General features: G+C 45.2%; 1 protein-coding gene across 1 annotated transcript in view; it reads left to right on the plus strand.

Moving 5' to 3' along the window:
- The window catches only part of SUPT6H (SPT6 homolog, histone chaperone and transcription elongation factor), a 288,449-nt gene that overhangs the window by 20,083 nt on the left and 245,737 nt on the right, over positions 1–22,629 (plus strand). Inside the window, exons 2-5 of the mRNA XM_063955884.1 lie at positions 20,444–20,580; positions 21,337–21,495; positions 21,616–21,686; positions 21,895–22,087. Of these exons, the coding sequence (XP_063811954.1) occupies positions 20,475–20,580; positions 21,337–21,495; positions 21,616–21,686; positions 21,895–22,087 (529 nt within the window). The 5' untranslated portion in view covers positions 20,444–20,474. The remainder of the gene's footprint in view (positions 1–20,443; positions 20,581–21,336; positions 21,496–21,615; positions 21,687–21,894; positions 22,088–22,629) is intronic.

Consider the following 22,629-nt stretch of genomic DNA (forward strand, 5'->3'; position numbering starts at 1 on the left):
TTGTGTGATGGTCTGTGTACTGTGTGTCATACATCTCCCAGTCAGTCCGCAGCTCCTGTAACCAATCAGGAGCCACCCTGGGCTGCGTTCACAAACCTACTAGGTACTCTGGTGGAACGTCTTACGCACCCTATGGGACCACCTGTGCCGCTACAGCCACAAATTGTCCCTATGGTTAATCCGCCTTGGGCGGAAAATTTGTGTAATCAGTTGCAGCAATGAAATCAATCCGTTGTCAGATAAAAACCTACTCCATGTCACTCCGGTGTATCTGGGTCATCTAAGCAGGCTTCTTCCTCCTCACAATCCACGTATCTCTCAGATGTTTCATCTGAAGAAGAGGGGGTGCATACTGTTCTGTCAGACACTGAGTCAGGTGTTTCTGATGAGGATTCTCCATTGCAAATTGATGTCCCTGCCCTAGTGGTTGCTGTTAAGCAGATCCTACAAATTAGTGATGATGAGAATTCAACTACTGTGGCTAAGAAAACTGATATGTTTAAACGGCAGAAGGTGGTTAAAAATCTATTACCCCATTATGACCATTTGGTGGACAACAGGCAGGAACCCTGGTCTAGTCCAGGGAAGAAATTTCCTCTGTCTAAACGGGCCTTGGCTTGCTATCCTCTCCCTGCAGAGTTATGTAACGTGGGAGAATCCACCGCCGTTGGATTCTCATGTCACCCGCCTAGTGGTGTCATCCACTCTGCCTATCACCACTGTCACTTCACTGAAGGAACCGACAGATAAGCGTGTGGAGGGATGCCTGAAATCTATTTACTCCCTTACAGGTACTGTACATAGACCCACTATTGCAGCCTCTGGGGCTGCAAAAGTTATTGAAGCATGGGTTCAGGCATTAGAGGAAGAGCTGTCCGAGGATATATCTGACAATGCCAGACAATACCTGTCTCACATTACCACCACCGCCTATTACATTCAAGAGGCGTCCTCTGAGGCGGTGTTGGCAGCCAAGGCGTCGACTACGTCTGTCCTGGCTCGCCGTATTCTTTAGTTGAGGTCATGGAAGGTGGTCCTGGATTCCAAAAAGACCTTGGAGGTTCTCCCCTTTAAGGGGGACATTTTGTTTGGGGAAGACCTTAATAAAATTGTGTCTGACTTAGCAGCTACTAAGACTGCTTTTCTACCAAATATTAATCCTTCTGCACAGAAGGCAAAAGGTACCACTTTTCGTTCCTTTCGGCCTCAAGGGAAAGCAAAACAGCCAGGCATACCCGAGACAGTCTCATGCTCACAAAGCCCAAGGCTAAACAATCCTGGGCGTCCCATCAGCCTGCTTCTAAACAAGACAAGCCTGCCGCATGACCGGGCGGGCCTCCCCCTGGGGGACCTCAGGGTGGTAGGCCGAATTCTGCAGTCCACCCAGGTCTGGTTAAAGACCACTTCAGACGCATGAGTGCAGGAAGTTGTCTCACAGGAACGCAGTCTCATTCAAGAGACGTCCCCCCCCCCCCCCCGCCAGTTTTATACCATGGTTATCCCTTCGGATCCGTTAAAGGTGCAAGATGTGCAAAAGGTTGTGAGTTCCCTCCTGAATGCAGGAGTGGTGATGCCGGTACCTCTGTCCCACAGAGGCAGAGATTACTACTCGACCCTGTTTCTTGTTCCGAAATCCAATGGGTCTTTCTGGCCTATCCTCAACCTTAAATCACTGAACAAGTCTGTGAGAGTATCCAAGTTGTGTATGGAAACACTTCGCTCAATTGTACTGGATATGGAACCTGGAGACTATATGGTATCCCTGGATATACAGGATCAGTAGTATTTGCGGTTTGCTATTGGCGACCTTCACTATCAGTTCTAGGCTCTGCCGTTTTGGACTGGCTATGGCTCCTTGGATCTTCACCAAGGTCATGGCTATAATGACGGGCCATCTCCGTCACCAGGGAGTCAGGATCCTGCCGTATCTGGATGACTCGCTGATTCTGGCAAACTCCCACAATGTCCTCCTCAGTCATCTGCAACTGACGGTAAGCTTCCTACTAGCCCACGGGTGGCTCATCCATTGGAAGAAATCCTCGCTGGTCCCAGCTCAGAGCATGGTAGACCTGGGGGCACTCCTGGACACACACAGTCAGCAACTGTTTCTGTCTCCAGAAAAAGTCCTGAAGGTTCAGGACCGGATAAGATGTTTCCTTTGTCGCCCCAGAGTGTCGTTAAACTCGTCAATGCAAGTACTTGGCCTGATGGTGTCTTTATTTGACATGGTAGAGTACGCTCAATTTCATTCCCGTCCTCTGTAGATATTAGTTATTTCCAAGTGGGACGGCCTACCTCATTGGATCAGATCTCACATGATCACTTTGACTCCGGAGGTTCGTCTGTTGCTGGCTACAGGAACAGCAATTAAGCGAGGTCCGTCCCTTCTGGATCCCCGACTGGGTTTTGCTGACAATGGACGGATGGGATGAGGTGCGGTGTTGGATCAACACTCTTTCCAGGGTCGATGGACCCTGGAGGAATCACTCCTCCCAATAAACATTCTGGAGTTGCAGGCGGTGTTCAATGCATTGATTCTCGCCCTGCCTCTGGTACAGAACAGGCCGGTTCAAGTACGGTCAGATAATGCCGCCACGGTGCATACATAAACCGTCAAGACAGCACTCGAAGCCACATGGCAGTGATGGAAGTGACAAAAATCCTTTGTTGGGCAGAACGCCATCTGCCAGCAGTATCGGCATTGTTCATTCCGGGTGTCCTAAACTGGGAAGCGGACTTCCTCAGTCGCCAGGACGTGCATGCCGGAGAGTTGAGTCTTCATCCGGAAGTCTTTCAACTCCTGGTGGACAAGTGGGGCCTACCAGATGTAGACCTGATGGCGTCTCGACACAATCACAAAGTTACGGTCTACAGGACAAGAACCAGGAATCCTCAAGCAGCGTTCGTGGACGCATTAGCAATTCCATGGAACTTCCGGCTGCCCTACGTGTTCCCTCCAGTGTCACTCCTGCCCAGGGTCCTGCAGAAGTTCAAGCAAGTAGGAATATTACTTGTAGTCACTCCAGCGTGGCTCAGACGGCATTGGTTCTCAGACCTGCATGGTCTATCGACAGAGCGTCCCTTATTACTTCCTCAGTGCCCACACCTCCTTGTACAGGGCCCTTGTCTTTATCTGGACCTGGCCAGACTGGCTTTGCCGGCGTGGCTCTTGAAGCATCACTCCTTAGGGTTAAAGGATTTTCTGAGGCGGTCATCCAAACTATGTTGGAAGCCTACAAACCAGCATCTGCCCGGATTTATTGCAGGGTCTGAAATTCTTACTTCACCTAGTGTGCTGATAAGAATTATGATGCATACAGAATCAGAACTTCCAGAATTCTGGCTTTCTGCAACGCAGCCTGGATTTAGGCCTTCATCTGGCCTTCCTCAAGGTTCATATATCTGCCATGTCGGTTTGGTTTCAGAGAAAAATTGCGTCTATACCTGACGTTCATACATTTATTCAGGGTGTCTTACGTACTCGGCCTCCCTATGTCCCTCCTGTGGCTCCATGGGATCTGTCTGTTGTCCTGAATGCCCTGCAAAAGTCTCCATTTAAACCTCTTGAGTTGGTGGACCTTAAATGGCTTACAGCCAAGGTCTTATTTTTACTGACTTAGGCACTTTGTCCTGTCGTCCACCCTTTCTGATATTTTGTGACCGAGCAGTACTTAGTTCTCGCCCAGGTTATTTACTTAAGGTGTCATCTTTTCACCTTAACCAAGAGATTGTGGTTTTGGCCTTTATCTCTTTGCTCTTTGGAGGACAAATCAGGGCTTTGGATGTGGTAAGGGCTATATGTGGAGAGGACTGCCTCTATCAGGAGGTCAGATTCCCTTTTTGTCTTGTTTGGTTTTCACAAACGTGGCCGGCCTGCGAATAAGCAAACCTTGGCCAGATAAATTAGAATCGTAATTGCACAAGCTTATGCGCAGGCTGGATTCCCAGCTGCTGCTGCTATTAAAGCCCATTCTACTTAGTCTGTTGGACTTTCTTGGGCGGCCCGCATGGCGCGTCTGCAGAGCAATTGTGCAAGGCGGCTACGTGGTCCTCAGTGAACACGTTCATTAGGTTTTATGCCTTTGATACTTCCGCCTTCCAGGATGTTCCTTTGGACGCCGGGTTCTTATACCTGCTAAGGCGCGTCCCCTCCCTTGAGGAACTACTTTAGGATATCCCCGATGTTTCCCTGTGGATCACAATGTACCCTGCTGCAGAAAAGGTTATGGTAGACTTACCATTGTTAACTCTTTCTGCGAGGTACATTTGGTTCCACAGGGCGCCCACCTTGACGCACCTATCTTCTATGGGTTTGTATGGCATTAGCTGCTGGTCCCTTCTCCTGTCGTGAGAATGTGGTTCTATGTGACTAACATCTACCTTCTCTCTTGCCTGCTCCTGCATTTGACTGGTTAACGAAACTGAGCTCCAGTGCCTGGAGGCGGGGTTATAGAGGAGACCCCAGTGCATCCTGGGACATCCTAAAGTTTTAGCCTGTTGGTGCCTCTGGATCAAGATCCACTCTACACCCCGATGTTTCCTTGCGAAACCCAATGTATCTCGCAGAAAGAGAGTTAACCATGGTAAGTCTACCATAATTCTCCTTTTTTTAAGTTTATTAAGTACAAATATGCTGATCTTGTATTGATTCATACAAATTCTAAAAGACCTCCCGTCTGCCATCCCTAGTGTGCCCATTATGCTGTACTTGTAGGTCATGGTTTTTTATAAGCATGCCATCCTTTGTACTTATTAGCAATTAGTACATTTATTTATCTATATCCGATGTCATAATAAATATTTTGCATACTGATCATTTTATTGATAATGTCAGTATTATGCAATTATGATTTTTTTTTTATACAACATACATATCTAGTTTACATTCATTATTAGAAATATTTCTTGTCATGTACACATTACACAGAGCAAAATCTGTATATGAAAGTGTGTTGAAGAACCATTTAAAAGATACAAATAAAATTATATTTAGAGGCATATTTATCATAAAATTCAATGTGTTCCCGAAAAATGAAGATTTATTTTTCACCACAAATCGTAGGAATCTTGTTTTGCTTGCATTCATTAAAGTACAGTTGTCAGGACACAGGCTTCGCTAAGTTCCGGAGATCAGTAAGAAGTAAAGTGACGTTTATTCTAAAGGGCCCTACACACTTGGCGACATCGATGATAGATATGAACGATATCATTAAATAATGAACGATAAATTGCTCATATCGTTCAGTGTGTATGCATCAACGATGAACTACGCGCTTCCCCGCAGTCATTCATCGTTGGTCGATCATCGTTTACACATGCAAGCCAATTTGGACTATATAGATGTAATGTACTGTCATATCGTCCAAATCGGCCATCGATATCATCCAGTGTGTATGCAAAATCATTGTTGATAAATTTGGCCCACGATAATATCGTTGGCTGTCAAAATCACTGAAATCGCCCAGTGTGTAGGTCCCTTAACACCCTGCCCGTCACCACCCGTGCAGTTCCTCTTTCCTGCTTGGAGTGTCGCTCAGAGAGTAGCACCCCAGGCAGGAATGAGCAACTGCGCAGGTTGTGACGGGCAAGGTGCTAGAGTGAACACAATGGTGTTGACGTTTCGGTCCGATGGCGAACCATTATCAAGACCGGCAATACATCTTGACAGTGTATTAATACAATGATACTAATGTGTAATACATTTGGTGTTGACAGCCAAAATAATCCAGGGGGATGTAAATATATGGAGCATCAATACAGCCTTTATCATGAGGCGTACTGTGACAAATTACATGGCCCTATGTGGGCACTGCTATTATGTAGGTTAGGACTGCTGTATCAGAGAAGCCGTGAAGTGGCCAGCAGCTAAACGTGTATGCAAACATTTGTGACGATTTTCTCTGAATTTTATTACAAGATAGGTTCAGGGATTGTTACAGGTAATTTTCAGTGTGCGGAAGGGAATTTGGGGGTGGGGATTTGGACCCCCCTTCCTCTTTGTCTGTTGTTTGTCTGTGACCCCTCCCCCTTCCAGCACCTGATATATAATTACCTCCAGGTATGATTGAGCAGCTTCCAAATTGTTTGTCTGCTTGTGTGCATGAGGCATTGAATGGGAGCAGCATTTGGAAGGCATGCTGTTCCTTGTAGTGCCAATGGGAGATCCTGGGGGTGGCTCCCGGGTAGGTTAGCTCTCTGTCTGGAAGTGTTTTAGTAATAGCCTTTATCATGAGGCATACTGTGACAAATTACATGGCCCTATGTGGGCACTGCTATTATGTAGGTTAGGACTGCTGTATCAGAGAAGCCGTGAAGTGGCCAGCAGCTAAACGTGTTTGCAAACATTTGTGACGAATTCTCTGAATTTTATTACCAGATAGGTTCAGGGATTGTTACAGGTAATTTTCAGTGTGCGGAAGGGAATTTGGGGGTGGGGATTTGCACCCCCCTTCCTCTTTGTCTGTTGTTTGTCTGTGACCCCTCCCCCTTCCAGCACCTGATATATAATTACCTCCAGGTATGATTGAGCAGCTTCCAAATTGTTTGTCTACATTTGTATCATTGTATTAATACATTGTCGATATGTATTGCCGGTCTTGATAAAGGTTCGTCATCTGACCGAAATGTCGACACCAAGATTTTTGATGACAGCAATAAACCTTTGATCTTATAATCATGGATTGATCTTTCTGCCTGTGCGAGAGTGCAACCTCCACCGAGTGGAAGCATTGCGCTATCTATCTATCTATCTATCTATCTATCTATCTATCTATCTATCTATCTATCTATCTATCTATCTATCTTATATTTTATATATATATATATATATATATATATATATATATATATATATAGCCAAAAGAAAGAGGCGGCACTCCCAGCGATTTTCAATAGTGCAAATACTTTATGGTCATAACGACGTTTCGGGGGGTCTCACCCCGTCATCAGGATAACAGTGCAATGTACATAAACAAATATTTATACTTACCTGCTGTTCGTGTCACGCCTGACGCCGGCTGCAGCCCACGGACGCCCGCACTGACTTCCGGATCCAGGGCTCAGACGTCACCGGAACCCGCGAGGTCACGTGGGTCCACACCAGGCAGTCTGGGGAAGACGGACAGCAGGTGTTTATATGTCACCATGGTAACCAAATATCAAACAGTGAGTAAAAATACATAAGATGTGAGGAGACAAGCCCCACAATGAGACAGTGAAAACAAGCTACAAGCAAATAAAATAAAGTTACAGACAACATAGAGAAGCACAAACTGTGGGCTATAAAGACAATGAATCTAGAGGCTAAATGAAAAAACAAATAACAAATATATAAATCCGGAACCTGCAGCAGCAAAGGAATACATAAATAGGGTGTAACGCGACTTTGAATAAAATAATCTTATACAAAATGAATCACAGCTGCAAGAAAAACTTCACTTAGTTAAGAGACATCAGGCATTGCCTAAAAGATTAACATCGTTTAAATAAATGCCGACAAGCTTAACGATTCATTCAGTCCCTTAGGGTTCACGGTATCAAGGGTATAGATCCACCAAGCCTCTAATTGTAATAGCTTCTTACCCCTGTCACCTCCTCTCAGAGACTTAGGCACCTGCGCAATCATTCTGTATCTTAATGTCGCCAGACTATGTCATTAGGCGACATTAAGATACAGAATGATTGCGCAGGTGCCTAAGTCTCTGAGAGGAGGTGACAGGGGTAAGAAGCTATTACAATTAGAGGCTTGGTGGATCTATACCCTTGATACCGTGAACCCTAAGGGACTGAATGAATCGTTAAGCTTGTCGGCATTTATTTAAACGATGTTAATCTTTTAGGCAATGCCTGATGTCTCTTAACTAAGTGAAGTTTTTCTTGCAGCTGTGATTCATTTTGTATAAGATTATTTTATTCAAAGTCGCGTTACACCCTATTTATGTATTCCTTTGCTGCTGCAGGTTCCGGATTTATATATTTGTTATTTGTTTTTTCATTTAGCCTCTAGATTCATTGTCTTTATAGCCCACAGTTTGTGCTTCTCTATGTTGTCTGTAACTTTATTTTATTTGCTTGTAGCTTGTTTTCACTGTCTCATTGTGGGGCTTGTCTCCTCACATCTTATGTATTTTTACTCACTGTTTGATATTTGGTTACCATGGTGACATATAAACACCTGCTGTCCGTCTTCCCCAGACTGCCTGGTGTGGACCCACGTGACCTCGCGGGTTCCGGTGACGTCTGAGCCCTGGATCCGGAAGTCAGTGCGGGCGTCCGTGGGCTGCAGCCGGCGTCAGGCGTGACACGAACAGCAGGTAAGTATAAATATTTGTTTATGTACATTGCACTGTTATCCTGATGACGGGGTGAGACCCCCCGAAACGTCGTTATGACCATAAAGTATTTGCACTATTGAAAATCGCTGGGAGTGCCGCCTCTTTCTTTTGGCTACATTGGGATTCATGGTCTCAAGGAGGGCACCCCAGCCAGTCATTCTAAGGTGTCGCTGTCCCTGTGAGTGCCGGGTTGCACAGTGGTATATATATATATATATATATATATATATATATATAATAAAAATCTAAATAAAATATTGGAGTCTACCTGAATTTTTTTTTAGAAATTTATGCTGAACTACAAGGTTGGTGCAACAAAAAGGACAGCAAGAAATAACTGCACTAAGTGATCTAAAGTTAATGTGAAAAGTGCGTTAGTCTGCTCCTTATTAGGTAAAACGCTGAGCCTTAAAGTACTGCAGAAATAAATGTTATAAACAATTGCACGTTTGTTTATGGTTTGCTTATACGTAGAAATTTAAATGGTGTTTGGTGGTTTGTTACCATGAGCTATGTCTGTACCATGTTTATTGGATTTTATTGAAACCTGTGAATTGTGTGAAAGTGTTTTCATCATATTGACTTTTTTAGTAACAATCAATGTGAATGCAAACCATAGTACAGTATATAGAAAATGAAACCCGAAACAGGAACCGAAACAAGAAAAATCATATGTTTCCTATAAATAGTAGAGGTTTTAGTTGTGGATTATAAACCCCATATATTTTATCACTTGGACCATAAATAAACATAAAAACATAGAATTTGGCGGCAGATAAGAGCCACTTGGACCATCTAGTCCACCCCTAAAGGTTACCTTTTATACAGGTGAAACTCAGAAAATTATAATATCGTGCAGAAGTTCATTTATTTCAGTAATTCAACTTAAAAGGTGAAACTAATATATTATATAGACTCATTACATGCATAGTGAGATATTTCAAGCCTTTGTTATAATTTTGATGATTGTGCCTTACAGCTTAAGAAAACCCCAAATCCAAAATCTCAGAAAATTAGAATATTACATAAAATCAATAAAAAAGGATTTTAAATACAGAAATGTCGGCCCTCTGAAAAGTATAATCATACATAAGTTTGGGCCCCTTTTTTTTTTTTAGTGACAGGCGAAGTACTATAGTGTCTGTGTGACTTTATTGTGCACTTTTTTTTAAACGTATCTGCGTTCCAATTGTGTTTTTGCCTTGCTGTTTGGCTAGATGCCACTGTAATCTGTTTATTTCTGTGTGTTTCATTGCGGTTTGCTAGATTTATTGTGTGTAAACTACTTGTACATTTGGCGGACCACTCTAGGGGGTCAATTCTATTCGGCAACTAAAGAATAGCGCCGGGAATTAGCTCCCGACGCTATTCAATTCAGCTAAAGTTAAGTCGGCGATGTCCCGTTCTCGCCGACTTAACAGGTAGTTTTGTCGGGAGAACGGGCATTCTCCGACTTAACTACCCGGCGCGAGGCTGATTCCCGACAGAATCAGCCTCGCGCCGGCCGCGAGGCAGCACTTTTGTCGGGTTTATTCTCTCATCCCCCGGGGATGAGAGAAGAATTCCCGACAATTGCGGGCAACTAGTAGCAGAATTGAATAGCGTCGGGAGCTAATTCCCGGCGCTATTCTTTAGTTGCCGAATAGAATTGACCCCTAGGTCCACTAAGAAGAGTGCGGTGGCCATGTTTTTTTTTTTTTTTTTTACTGGTGCCCAATGTAAAACCAAATTGCTAATCTAAGGTACCCCTTACGCCTGTCGTGCTATTGCATGCACAGGGCTTCCAGGTGGTAGTGTTTGTCTCCCTGTCCCTGTTGGGGAGCCTTCTGGTGTTCATGCCAAGAATAGTTTGTCTTCTAGTTTCACAAAGCGACAAAGGTCTCTTCACACTTGGAGAGATTCTTTAAGGAACTGCATTATCGGGGCTTGCTGAATAATAATTCCTCGGGATTCCTTTGGTGGACTCGGAGTGTGATGGTGAATAGACAAGTACAGCATAAGGCTGGGACAAGATGTATGGTGATGGATCAATCTGTGTTAGGTACATGGCATATCCATAGAGATAATACAGGTTGAGTATCCCATATCCAAATATTCCGAAATACGGACTTTTTTGAGTGAGATAGTGAAACCTTTGTTTTTTGATGGCTCAATGTACACAAACTTTGTTTAATACGCAAAGTTATTAAAAATATTGTATTAAATCACCTTTAGGTTGTGTGTATAAGGTGTATATGAAACATAAATGAATTGTGTAAATGTAGACACACTTTGTTTAATGCATAGGGGTATATGCAATTGCGGTCGAATTCCCGAAATTGTCGAATTTCGGGTCATTTTCGCCAAAAAAAAAAAATCGTCAATGCAATTCAGTGCTTTCCGTCAAAAAAACGGACTTTCAAAATTCGACTTTTTGAAATTCGACTTTTTGCAAATTCGACTTTTCTGCAATGATACAAGTGCTGCAATTCGACAAAAGCATATTCAATTCAAGTTTGGAAATTCGACAGCAGTGCTTTTAGACAGTAAATTCGTCATTTTCAATCCGCCACACTTTGGAGGGTGAAAACAATAAAAAAAAATTTAAACATGTTTTTTTTGGTGTTTTTTTGGGGGGAATAGCATATCTATTTATATTAGAAGGGATTAGGTACTTTTTTTTTTTTTTTTGGAGGCACAAGTATTATTTATATATTTTTTAAAATATTATTATTTTTTATTTTATTTTATTTTTTTAGTGCTGGAATGGGAACATTTTTAAAAAAAATTACGTGGGGTCCCCCCTCCAAAGCATAACCAGCCTCGGGCTCTTCGAGCTGGTCCTGGTTCTAAAAATGCGGGGAAAAATTGGGCAGGGATCCCCCGTATTTTTAAAACCAGCACCGGGCTCTGCGCCTGATGCTGGTGCAAAAAATACGGGGGACAAAGAGTAGGGGTCCCCCGTATTTTATACACCAGCATCGGACTCCACTAGCTGGACAGGTAATGCCACAGCCGGGGGTCACTTTTATGCAGTGCCCTGCGGCCGTGGCATTAAATATCCAACTAGTCACCCCTGGCCGGGGTACCCTGGGGGAGTGGGGACCCCTTCAATCAAGGGGTCCCCCCCCCCAGCCACCCAGGGGCCAGGGGTGAAGCCCGAGGCTGTCCCCCCCCATCCAATGGCTGCGGATGGGAGGCTGATAGCCTAGAGTAAAATGACAAGAATATTGTTTTTTCCAGAAGAACTACAAGTCCCAGCAAGCCTCCCCGCAAGCTGGTACTTGGAGAACCACAAGTACCAGCATGCGGGAGAAAAACGGGCCCGCTGGTACCTGTAATTCTACTGGAAAAAAAATACCCATTTAAAAACAGGACACAGACACCGTGACAGTAAAACTTTATTACACACTGCCGACACACACATACTTACCTATGTTGACACGCCGACTGCCACGGTCTCCGACGATCCGAGGGTACCTGTGAAAACAATTATACTCACCTTCCAGCGTCCAGAGGTACATCCACGTCCAGAGATACATCCACGTACTTGGCAAAAAAAGAAACCGGACACACGTTCCATACCGGACTGAAAGGGGTCCCATGCTGACACATGAGACCCCTTACCCCGAATGCCGGGACACCACGTGACTCCTGTCACTGAAGTCCCTTCAGCCAATCAGGAAGCGCTACTTCCGTGGCGCTCACCTGATTGGCTGTGCGCTGTCTGTGCTGTGACAGCGCATCGCACAGCTCCGTCCATTATATTCAATGGTGGGAACTTAGCGGCTAGCGGTGAGGTCACCCGCCGGTCAGCGGCTGACCGCGGGTAACCCCACCGCTGACGGCAAAGTTCCCACCATTGAAACTAATGGAGCGGCTTTGCGATGCGCTGTCTGACAGCTCAGACAGCGCACAGCCAATCAGGTGAGCGCCACGGAAGTAGCGGTTCCTGATTGGCTGAAGGGACTTCAGTGACAGGAGTCACGTGGTGTCCCGGCATTCGTGGAAAGGGGTCTCATGTGAAAGCATGGGACCCCTTTCAGTCCGGCATGGAACGGGTGTTCGTTTTCTTTTTTTAACAAGTTCGTGGATTATCTCTGGACGTGGATGTACCTCTGGACGCTGGAAGGTGAGTATAATTGTTTTCACAGGTACCCTCGGATCTTCGGAGACCGTGGCAGTCGGCGTGTCAACATAGGTAAGTATGTGTGTGTCGGCAGTGTGTAATAAAGTTTTACTTGTCACGGTGTGTGTGTCCTGTTTTTATTTGGGTATTTTTTTTCCAGTAGTACTACAGGTACCAGCGGGCCCGGTTTTCTCCCGCATGCTGGTACTTGTGGTTTGCCAAGTACCAGCTTGCGGGGGAGGCTTGCTGGGACTTGTAGTACTGCTGGAAAAAACAATATTCTTGACATTTTACTCAAGGCTATCAGCCTCCCATCCGCAGCCTTTGGATGGGGGGGACAGCCTCGGGCTTCACCCCTGGTCCTTGGGTGGCTGGGGGGGGGGGGGACCCCTTGATTGAAGGGGTCCCCACTCCCCCAGGGTACCCCGGCCAGGGGTGACTAGTTGGATATTTAATGCCACGGCCGCAGGGCGCTGTATAACAGTGACCCCCGGCTGTGGCATTATCTGTCCAGCTAGTGGAGCCCGATGCTGGTGTATAAAATACGGGGGACCCCTACTCTTTTTGTCCCCCATATTTTTTGCACCAGCATCAGGTGCAGAGCCTGGTGCTGGTTTTAAAAATACGGGGGATCCCCTGTCAATTTTTACCCCGCATTTTTAGAACCAGGACCAGCTCGAAGAGCCCGAGGCTGGTTATGCTTTGGAGGGGGGACCCCACGCCATTTTTTTCCGGGTTTTCCAGTTTTTTCCCGTTTTTTTAATTCGCGGCAAAATCCGGCAAATCGGCCGTTTTTCGCCCGCGGGACTGTCGAATCCGTTTTTCATTGAATATGGTGAATTCCGGCAGCCACCTGCCGGAATTCACCTGTCGAATTGTGTCGAATTAAAAAACGGCGATAATTTGCCGCGATTCGCCGTGAATTGCATATACCCCATAGAGTTATAAAAAATATTGGCTAAAATGACCTTCAGGCTGTGTGTATAAGGTGTATATGTAACATACATGCATTCTGTGCTTAGATTTAGGTCCCATCACCATGATATCTCATTATGGTATGCAATTATTCCAAAATACGGAAAAATCTGATATCCAAAATACCTCTGGTCCCAAGTGTTTTGGATAAGGGATACTCAACCTGTATATGAATTTCAGTGTTTTCAAGTATCGGGAAGTATACCTGCTTGGTAGAAATTAGTGAAAAAAATTTAGTAAGGATTAGTCCATTGCTTAACAAAAATTAATAAATGCTAAATACTAGGAAAAGTAATTACTCGTTGATAAATAATCACTTTGTGACCTGCTGCGTCATGTGTGATGCAGCCTTGTGCTAACGGCGTATAGAAGCAATGTTGATTAAAACTGGTTTTACATAATACAGAACAGCATAGGGGACCAAATGAGCAAGTATTTCATAGTTTTATGTATATTATATATTCTTTTATTATGCGACCTTGTTAGCATAAGAAAATTAATATAAAAAGGACATTTAAATATCATGTGATGGTAGGAAAATGAGAGTTCTATAAATTACTGTATAAATAAACATTGTTAGATGATTTAATTGCCTGGTAAATTAGGGTTCGCCATAGTGATCCTGGCATTCTGAGGCACCATGTGTTATGTCGCAGAAAGGTATCTGAAGGAGAATAACTGTATATAATTGTCTTTTTGGTGATTAAAAATCCCGCTGTTTATAGGACCGCCCTGCTAATCACGGTCAATGAGAAAGCTGCTGGTTAGAGCGGGTATATAGGCGAAGGCAGTCTGAAATGCATAAACAGTATTTAAGTGACAGTGATGAATATAGGCGTAAGGAAAATAGTTATAAACTAATGCTAGATGTGTGAGTATAGTGAAATTCTAATGCCTTGGTTTGTAAGTTACACTGCATTGTTCACCCATGGTTTAGGGCTATTTTTGAAGTTGTACTGAAGACCATGGGTTGCAGAGGGATGAGCTACTCTCAAAGTTATTTTAGTCTAAGTGCCAGCTCATAGTATCCCCTTAAGCAACCCATGGTCCAGGGTCCCCTGGATGGTATTATATATAGGGATTTTAAGGAGAGTATAAAAATCCTGATTTATTAAATTTTTCTCTGACGTCCTAGTGCATGCTGGGAACTCCGTAAGGACCATGGGGAATAGACGGGCTCCGCAGGAGACTGGGCACTCTAAAAGAAAGATTAGGTACTATCTGGTGTGCACTGGCTCCTCCCTCTATGCCCCTCCTCCAGACCTCAGTTAGATTTCTGTGCCCGGCCCGAGCTGGATGCACACTAGGGGCTCTCCTGAGCTTCTAGAAAGAAAGTTTAAAATTAGGTTTTTTATTTTACAGTGAGACCTGCTGGCAACAGGCTCACTGCAACAAGGGACTAAGGGGAGAAGAAGCGAACCTACCTGCTTGCAGCTAGCTTGGGCTTCTTAGGCTACTGGACACCATTAGCTCCAGAGGGATCGACCGCAGGACCCGTCCTTGGTGTTCGTTCCCGGAGCCGCGCCGCCGTCCCCCTTACAGAGCCAGAAGCATGAAGATGGTCCGGAAAATCGGCGGCAGAAGACTTCAGTCTTCACCAAGGTAGCGCACAGCACTGCAGCTGTGCGCCATTGCTCCTCATGCACACTCCACACTCCGGTCACTGAGGGTGCAGGGCGCTGGGGGGGGGCGCCCTGAGCAGCAATAAAAACACCTTGGCTGGCAAAATAATCACAATATATAGCCCCAGAGGCTATATATGTGATAATTACCCCTGCCAGATTCCATAAAAAAGCGGGAGAAAAGTCCGCGAAAAAGGGGCGGAGCTATCTCCCTCGGCACACTGGCGCCATTTTCTCTTCACAGTGTAGCTGGAAGACAGCTCCCCAGGCTCTCCCCTGTAGTTTTCAGGCTCAAAGGGTTAAAAAGAGAGGGGGGGCACTAAATTTAGGCGCAATATTGTTTATACAAGCAGCTATAGGGGAAAATTCACTCAGTGATAGTGTTTATCCCTACAGTATATAGCGCTCTGGTGTGTGCTGGCATACTCTCTCTCTGTCTCCCCAAAGGGCTGTGTGGGGTCCTGTCCTCAGTCAGAGCATTCCCTGTGTGTGTGCGGTGTGTCGGTACGGCTGTTTCGACAGGTTTGATGAGGAGGCTTATGTGGAGGCGGAGCAGATGCTGAAAATGGGATGTCGCCCCCTGTGGGCCGACACCAGAGTGGATGGATAGGTGGAAGGTATTAACCAACAGTGTCAACTCCTTACATAAAAGGCTGGATGACGTAACAGCTATGGGACAGCCGGCTTCTCAGCCCGCGCCTGCCCAGGCGTCTCAAAGGCCATCAGGGGCTCAAAAACGCCCGCTCCCTCAGATGGCAGACACAGATGTCGACACGGAGTCTGACTCCAGTGTCGACGAGGTTGAGACATATACACAATCCACTAGGAACATCCGTTACATGATCTCTGCAATAAAAAATGTGTTACACATTTCTGACATTAACCCAAGTACCACTAAAAAAGGGTTTTATGTGTGGGGAGAAAAAGCAGGCGGTGTTTTGTTCCCCCATCAAATGAGTGAATGAAGTGTGAAAAAGCGTGGGTTCCCCCGATAAGAAACTGGTAATTTCTAAAAAGTTAATGATGGCGTACCCTTTCCCGCCAGAGGATAAGTTACGCTGGGAGATATCCCCTAGGGTGGATAAAGCGCTCACACGCTTGTCAAAAAAGGTGGCACTGCCGTCTTAGGATACGGCCACTTTGAAGGTACCTGCTGATAAATAGCAGGAGGCTATCCTGAAGTCTGTATTTACACACTCAGGTTCTAGACTGAGACCTGCAGATAGTGCTGCTGCAGCGTGGTCTGTAACCCTTTCAAACAATAAGACGTCGTCTTATATATGAGGGATGCACAGAGGGATATTTTGCCGGCTGGCATCCAGAATTATTGCAATGTCCATTCTGTCAGGAGGGTATTCGAGACCCGACACTGGACAGGTGATGCTGACTTTAAAAGGCACATAGAGCCTTATAAGGGTGAGGAATTGTTTGGGGATGGTCTCTCGGACCTCGTATCCACAGCAACAGCTGGGATGAAATTTTTTTACCTCAGGTTTCCTCACAGCCTAAGAAAAGCACTGTATTATCAGGTACAGTCCTTTCGGCTTCAGAAAAGCAAGCGGGTCAAAGGAAAAAGCTGCACCAGTCAGCCAGTTCCCAGAATCAAAATTCTTCCCCCGCTTCCTCTGAGTCCACCGCATGACGCGGGGGCTCCACAGGCATAGCCAGGTACGGTGGGGGGCCGCCTCAAAAATTTAATCGATCAGTGGGCTCGCTCACAGGTGGATCCCTGGATCCTTCAAGTAGTATCTCAGGGGTACAAGCTGGAATTCGAGGCATTCCCCCCCCCGCCGTTTCCTCAAATTTGCCTTGCCGACAACTCCCTCAGGCAGGGAGGCTGTGCTAGAGGCAATTCACAAGCTGTATTCCCAGCAGGTGATAGTCAAGGTGCCCCTACTTCAACAAGGACGGGGTTACTATTCCACACTGGTTGTGGTACCGAAACCGGACGGTTCGGTGAGACCCATTTTAAATTTGAAATCCTTGAACACATACATTAAAAAATTCAAGTTCAAGATGGAATCGCTCAGGGCGGTTATTGCAAGCCTGGAGGAGGGGGATTACATGGTATCCCTGGACATCAAGGATGCTTACATACATGTCCCCATTTACCATCCTCATCAGGAGTACCTCAGATTTGTGGTACAGGATTGTCATTACCAATTCCAAACACTGCCGTTTGGACCGTCCACCTCACCGAGGGTCTTTACCAAGGTAATGGCAGAAATGATGATACTCCTTCGAAAAAAGGGAGTTTTAATTATCCCGTACTTGGACAATCTCCTTATAAAGGCGAGGTCCATGGAGCAGTTGTTGGTCGGAGTAGCATTATCTCGGGAAGTGCTACATCAGCACGGATGGATTCTATACGTTCCAAAGTCACAGCTGGTTCCTACCACACGCCTACTGTTCCTGGGGATGGTTCTGGACACAGAACAGAAAAAAGTGTTTCTCCTGCAGGAGAAAGCCAAGGAGCTGTCATCTCTAGTCAGAGACCTCCTGAAACCAAAACAGGTATCGGTGCATCACTGCACACGAGTCCTGGGAAAAATGGTAGCTTCTTACGAAGCAAAATTCCATTCGGCAGGTTCCATACAAGAACCTTTTAGTGGGACCTCTTGAACAAGTGGTCGGGATCGCATCTTCAGATGCATCGGCTGATAACCCTGTCTCCAAGGACCAGGGTATCTCTACTGTGGTGGCTGCAGAGTGCTCATCTTCAAGAGGGCCGCAGATTCGGCATACAGGACTGGGTCCTGGTAACCACGGATGCCAGCCTTCGAGGCTGGGGGGGCAGTCACACAGGGAAGAAACTTCCAAGGACTTTGGTCAAGTCAGGAGTCGTCCCTACACATAAACATTCTGGAACTGAGGGCCATTTACAATGCCCTAAGTCTGGCAAAACCCCTGCTTCAAAACCAGCCGGTACTGATCCAGTCAGACAACATCACGGCAGTCGCCCATGTAAACCGACAGGGCGGCACAAGAAGCAGGATGGCGATGGCAGAAGCCACAAGGATTCTCCGATGGGCGGAAAATCACGTCTTAGCACTGTCAGCAGTGTTCATTCCGGGAGTGGACAACTGGGAAGCAGACTTCCTCAGCAGACACGACCGACACCCGGGAGAGTGGAGACTTCATCCAGAAGTCTTCCAACTGTTGGTAAACCGTTGGGAAAGGCCACAGGTGGACATGATGGCGTCCCGCCTAAACAAAAAACTAGATATTGCGCCAGGTCAAGGGACCCTCAGGCAATAGCTGTGGACGCTCTAGTGACACCGTGGGTGTACCAGTCGGTTATGTATTCCCTCCTCTGCCTCTCATACCAAAGGTACTGAGAATAATAAGAAAACAAGGAGGAAGAACGATACTCGTGGTTCCGGATGGGCCAAGAAGAGCTTGGTACCCAGAACTTACAGAAATAATATCAGAGGACCCATGGCCTCTACCGCTCAGACAGGATCTGCTACAGCAGGTGCCCTGTCTGTTCCAAGACTTACCGCGGCTGCGTTGGACGGCATGGCGGTTGAATTCCGGATCCTAATGCAAAAGGGCATTCCGGAGGAAGTCATTCCTACGCTGATAAAAGCCAGGAAAGAAGTAACCGCAAACCATTATCACCGTATTTGGCGAAAATATGTTGCGTGGTGTGAGGCCAGGAAGGCCCCAACAGATGAATTTCAGCTGGGTCGTTTTCTGCACTTCCTACAGTCGGGAGTGACTATGGGCCTAAAATTGGGTTCCATTAAGGTCCAGATTTTGGCTCTGTCGATTTTCTTCCAGAAAGAACTGGCTTCACTGCCTGAAGTTCAGACTTTTGTAAAGGGAGTGCTACATATTCAGCCCCCTTTTGTGCCTCCTGTGGCACCGTGGGATCTCAACGTGGTGTTGAGTTTCCTGAAATCACATTGGTTTGAGCCACTTAAAACTGTGGATTTGAAATATCTCACGTGGAAAGTGGTCATGTTATTGGCCTTGGCTTCGGCCAGGCGTGTGTCAGAATTGGCGGCTTTGTCATGTAAAAGCCCTTATCTGATTTTCCATATGGATAGGGCAGAATTGAGGACTTGTCCCCAGTTTCTCCCTAAGGTGGTATCAGCTTTTCACTTGAACCAACCTATTGTAGTGCCTGCGGCTACTAGGGACTTGGAAGATTCCAAGTTACTGGACGTAGTCAGGGCCTTAAAAATGTATATTTCCAGGACGGCTGGAGTCAGGAAAACTGACTCGTTTTTTTTTTATCCTGTAGGCACCCAACAAAATAGGTGCTCCTGCTTCTAAGCAGACTATTGCTCGCTGAATTTGTAGCACAATTCAGCTGGAGCATTCTGCGGCTGGATTGCCGCATCCTAAATCAGTAACAGCCCATTCCACGAGGAAAGTGGGCTCATCTTGGGCGGCTGCCCGAGGGGTCTCGGCTTTACAACTTTGCCGAGCTGCAACTTGGTCAGGGGCAAACACGTTTGCTAAATTCTACAAATTTGATACCCTGGCTGAGGACGACCTTGAGTTCTCTCATTCGGTGCTGCAGAGTCATCCGCACTCTCCCGCCCGTTTGGGAGCTTTGGTATAATCCCCATGGTCCTTACGGAGTTCCCAGCATCCACTAGGACGTCAGAGAAAATAAGATTTTACTCACCGGTAAATCTATTTCTCGTAGTCCGTAGTGGATGCTGGGCGCCCATCCCAAGTGCGGATTGTCTGCAATACTTGTATATAGTTATTGCCTAACTAAAGGGTTATTGTTGAGCCATCTGTTGAGAGGCTCAGTTATATTTCATACTGTTAACTGGGTATAGTATCACGAGTTATACAGTGTGATTGGTGTGGCTGGTATGAGTCTTACCCGGGATTCAAAATCCTTCCTTATTGTGTCAGCTCTTCCGGGCACAGTATCCTAACTGAGGTCTGGAGGAGGGGCATAGAGGGAGGAGCCAGTGCACACCAGATAGTACCTAATCTTTCTTTTAGAGTGCCCAGTCTCCTGCGGAGCCCGTCTATTCCCCATGGTCCTTACGGAGTTCCCAGCATCCACTACGGACTACGAGAAATAGATTTACCGGTGAGTAAAATCTTATTTTTTCACTAAAGGCGCCTCATACTGCCTCTTAGTTTTTACTGTCTCCACATTATAATTGATATAGCAAGCCCCATTCTAGCAGCCGTAGTAAGTAAATACAGTATGATACTATAGTTGTTCTTGTCACTGGTAAGAGTACATCATCCCTGCTGCTGTGTGGAAATAAGAATATTACTACTGATTTGGTAGGCCACAGGTGATAGCTCTTAAGTTTACCTTCTAGTAAGAAAGGAAATTACTATTCCAGAAATGGAGACCTGAATTTGTATCCTGCTAATTCGCATTCTTCTGTAATGACTTCTTACAGTTTGTTGTTTGCTTTTAGAAACCCTAGCTGCGAAAGTAAGTAAAGAACCATGTCCGACTTTGTAGAAAGTGAAGCAGAAGAGTCTGAGGAAGAGTACACTGAAGATGGGGAGGTTGTACAGAGAACCACAAAGAAGTTTGTGGAAGAGGAGGATGGTGAGTGTAAAGGCATATAACAATAAATACAAAGATGGGATTTTCTCTGTCTGCAGTAAGATTACAGATGCTAGAATGTTCCAAAGCCACCCTCAGTGGAAGATGAGAAATGTCTAAAAATGAATAGCTCTTGTGAGGACCTTTTTACCAAAGAAGGCCCCTTTGTACACTTTACAAAAAAACAACCTTGTTTTTTGGAGTGACGCTAACAGATTACACTTCTGAGGAAGTAGGATCTTACCCACCGAGGGATGCTTCCTATGGCTATTGAATGAGACAAATAGGATGTCTGAACAATGGAATGGCTCAGCCAGTAGATCTACAAGCAGTACATAGAGTGATTGTGATTTAGTTGTGTTTCTCGGAACTCTTAATAGTTTACCAGGCATAATCTTTGGAATGAAACTTGCTCCAGGCGTTGAAGCTTTCTATCTCTTTGAAGCCATGAAATGATGAACTGGTTCAAAGAGAACAAAAAATTATGTCTGAGTACTCTGCATCATTGAACAGAACTACAAGGGTTAAATATATAGCTTGACCAGGAGTTGCTGGGCACTTTCAAATTAACCTTTGCAGCTGCTACCTTTACTGATTAATTTCAGATATAGATATCTGCACCCAGGAGGTTATTCCACACTCCACTTTATCTGTATCAAGCAGTCACAGCTGGGGTTGCACTTTGAATGTTGTATGATTTTTTTTGTTCTTTACACCATGGTGGTGGAACACAATGTTTTTTTCTTTAATCTAATCTAGATGAGGAAGAGGAGGAAAATCTGGATGACCAGGATGAACAAGGGAATTTGAAGGGTTTTATCAATGATGACGAGGATGAGGAGGAGGAGGAAGAAGAGGAAGGAGGAAGTGAGTCTGGAGGCTCAGAAGATGAAATTGGCCACAAAATAAGAAAACGCAGTAAGTCTGTACTCCAAATGAGGATACCTATAATTTGCATTTGGTACGAAGTGTACTACATTGAAGTAGGTGCTATTCTGGCTAAACTTCTATTTTTCTTTTTCTTCATACATTTTGTAGCATTTGATGACCGATTGGAAGATGATGATTTTGATCTCATTGAAGAAAACTTGGGTGTGAAAGTGAAGCGTGTAAGTATAGCATTTCTTGCCTTAAACTTACCACAGTGGCTATGCATTATACATGACAATTGGAGAAAATAAATCCGCAATGTCACATGATGTGCATTTTACTAGTAGAACAGTTTTTAAATTGGATTTTAAATTATGAAGAGTAAGGGAGAGATTGATCTGTCTTCATACATAAGAGCTGTATTTAATTGGCCATCTCCTGCTACAGCAAAAGTTCAGGCGAGTGAAAAAGATGTCTGATGATGAAGATGAGGAGGAAGATGCAGGAAAGGAGGAGCATGAAAAAGAGGCAATTGCTGAGGAAATCTTCCAGGATGGTGAAGACGATGGCAGGCACGAGTCTGTGGAACAGCCGATTATTGCCCATGAGGAGGAGGAAGAAGAGGAGGAAGAGGAATCTGGTAAGAATTATTATAAACCTAGGCAAACTGACAATTTGTTTTTATTTATGCTGAATAATACAGGATGACCCAGTAGCCAGAAATCATACAAAGTGACCTTCTAAAATATGTATTATAAGCCAGAAAAACCAACATGAGAGAGTCATATAGATATAATTACAGGTAAATCCAAAAAGTAGGGTTTAATTCTTCTTTGTGGACCCTGAAGAGTATATAATCAGTGCAAAGGTCATTTGGAAACATCACGGTGCCACTTCACTACTGGCAGAGGTTGTTGTACAATATACGCACAAATATAGTTTTTGTGTACATCAGGCCTCAACAAATCCCAGGGGCCATTTAGTCGTGGCCCCTAGAATTTGCAGCATGGCTACCAGATTATGCAGGGAGGGAAGAAGCAGATCTTCAGCCCCAACAGAGGTGTGCCTGTATTGCGGCAGCCATTTCATGCACAGAACTGCATGTGCTGAGTGTCCGTCCCAGCCTGAGATGACTGTTGCCTGTCTCTTTAAACTCCGGCTGCACAGAACTGCGTGGCCAGG

Source organism: Pseudophryne corroboree, chromosome 2 (assembly GCF_028390025.1).
Source record: "Pseudophryne corroboree isolate aPseCor3 chromosome 2, aPseCor3.hap2, whole genome shotgun sequence".
In the NCBI taxonomy this organism is placed as follows: Eukaryota; Metazoa; Chordata; class Amphibia; order Anura; family Myobatrachidae; genus Pseudophryne; species Pseudophryne corroboree.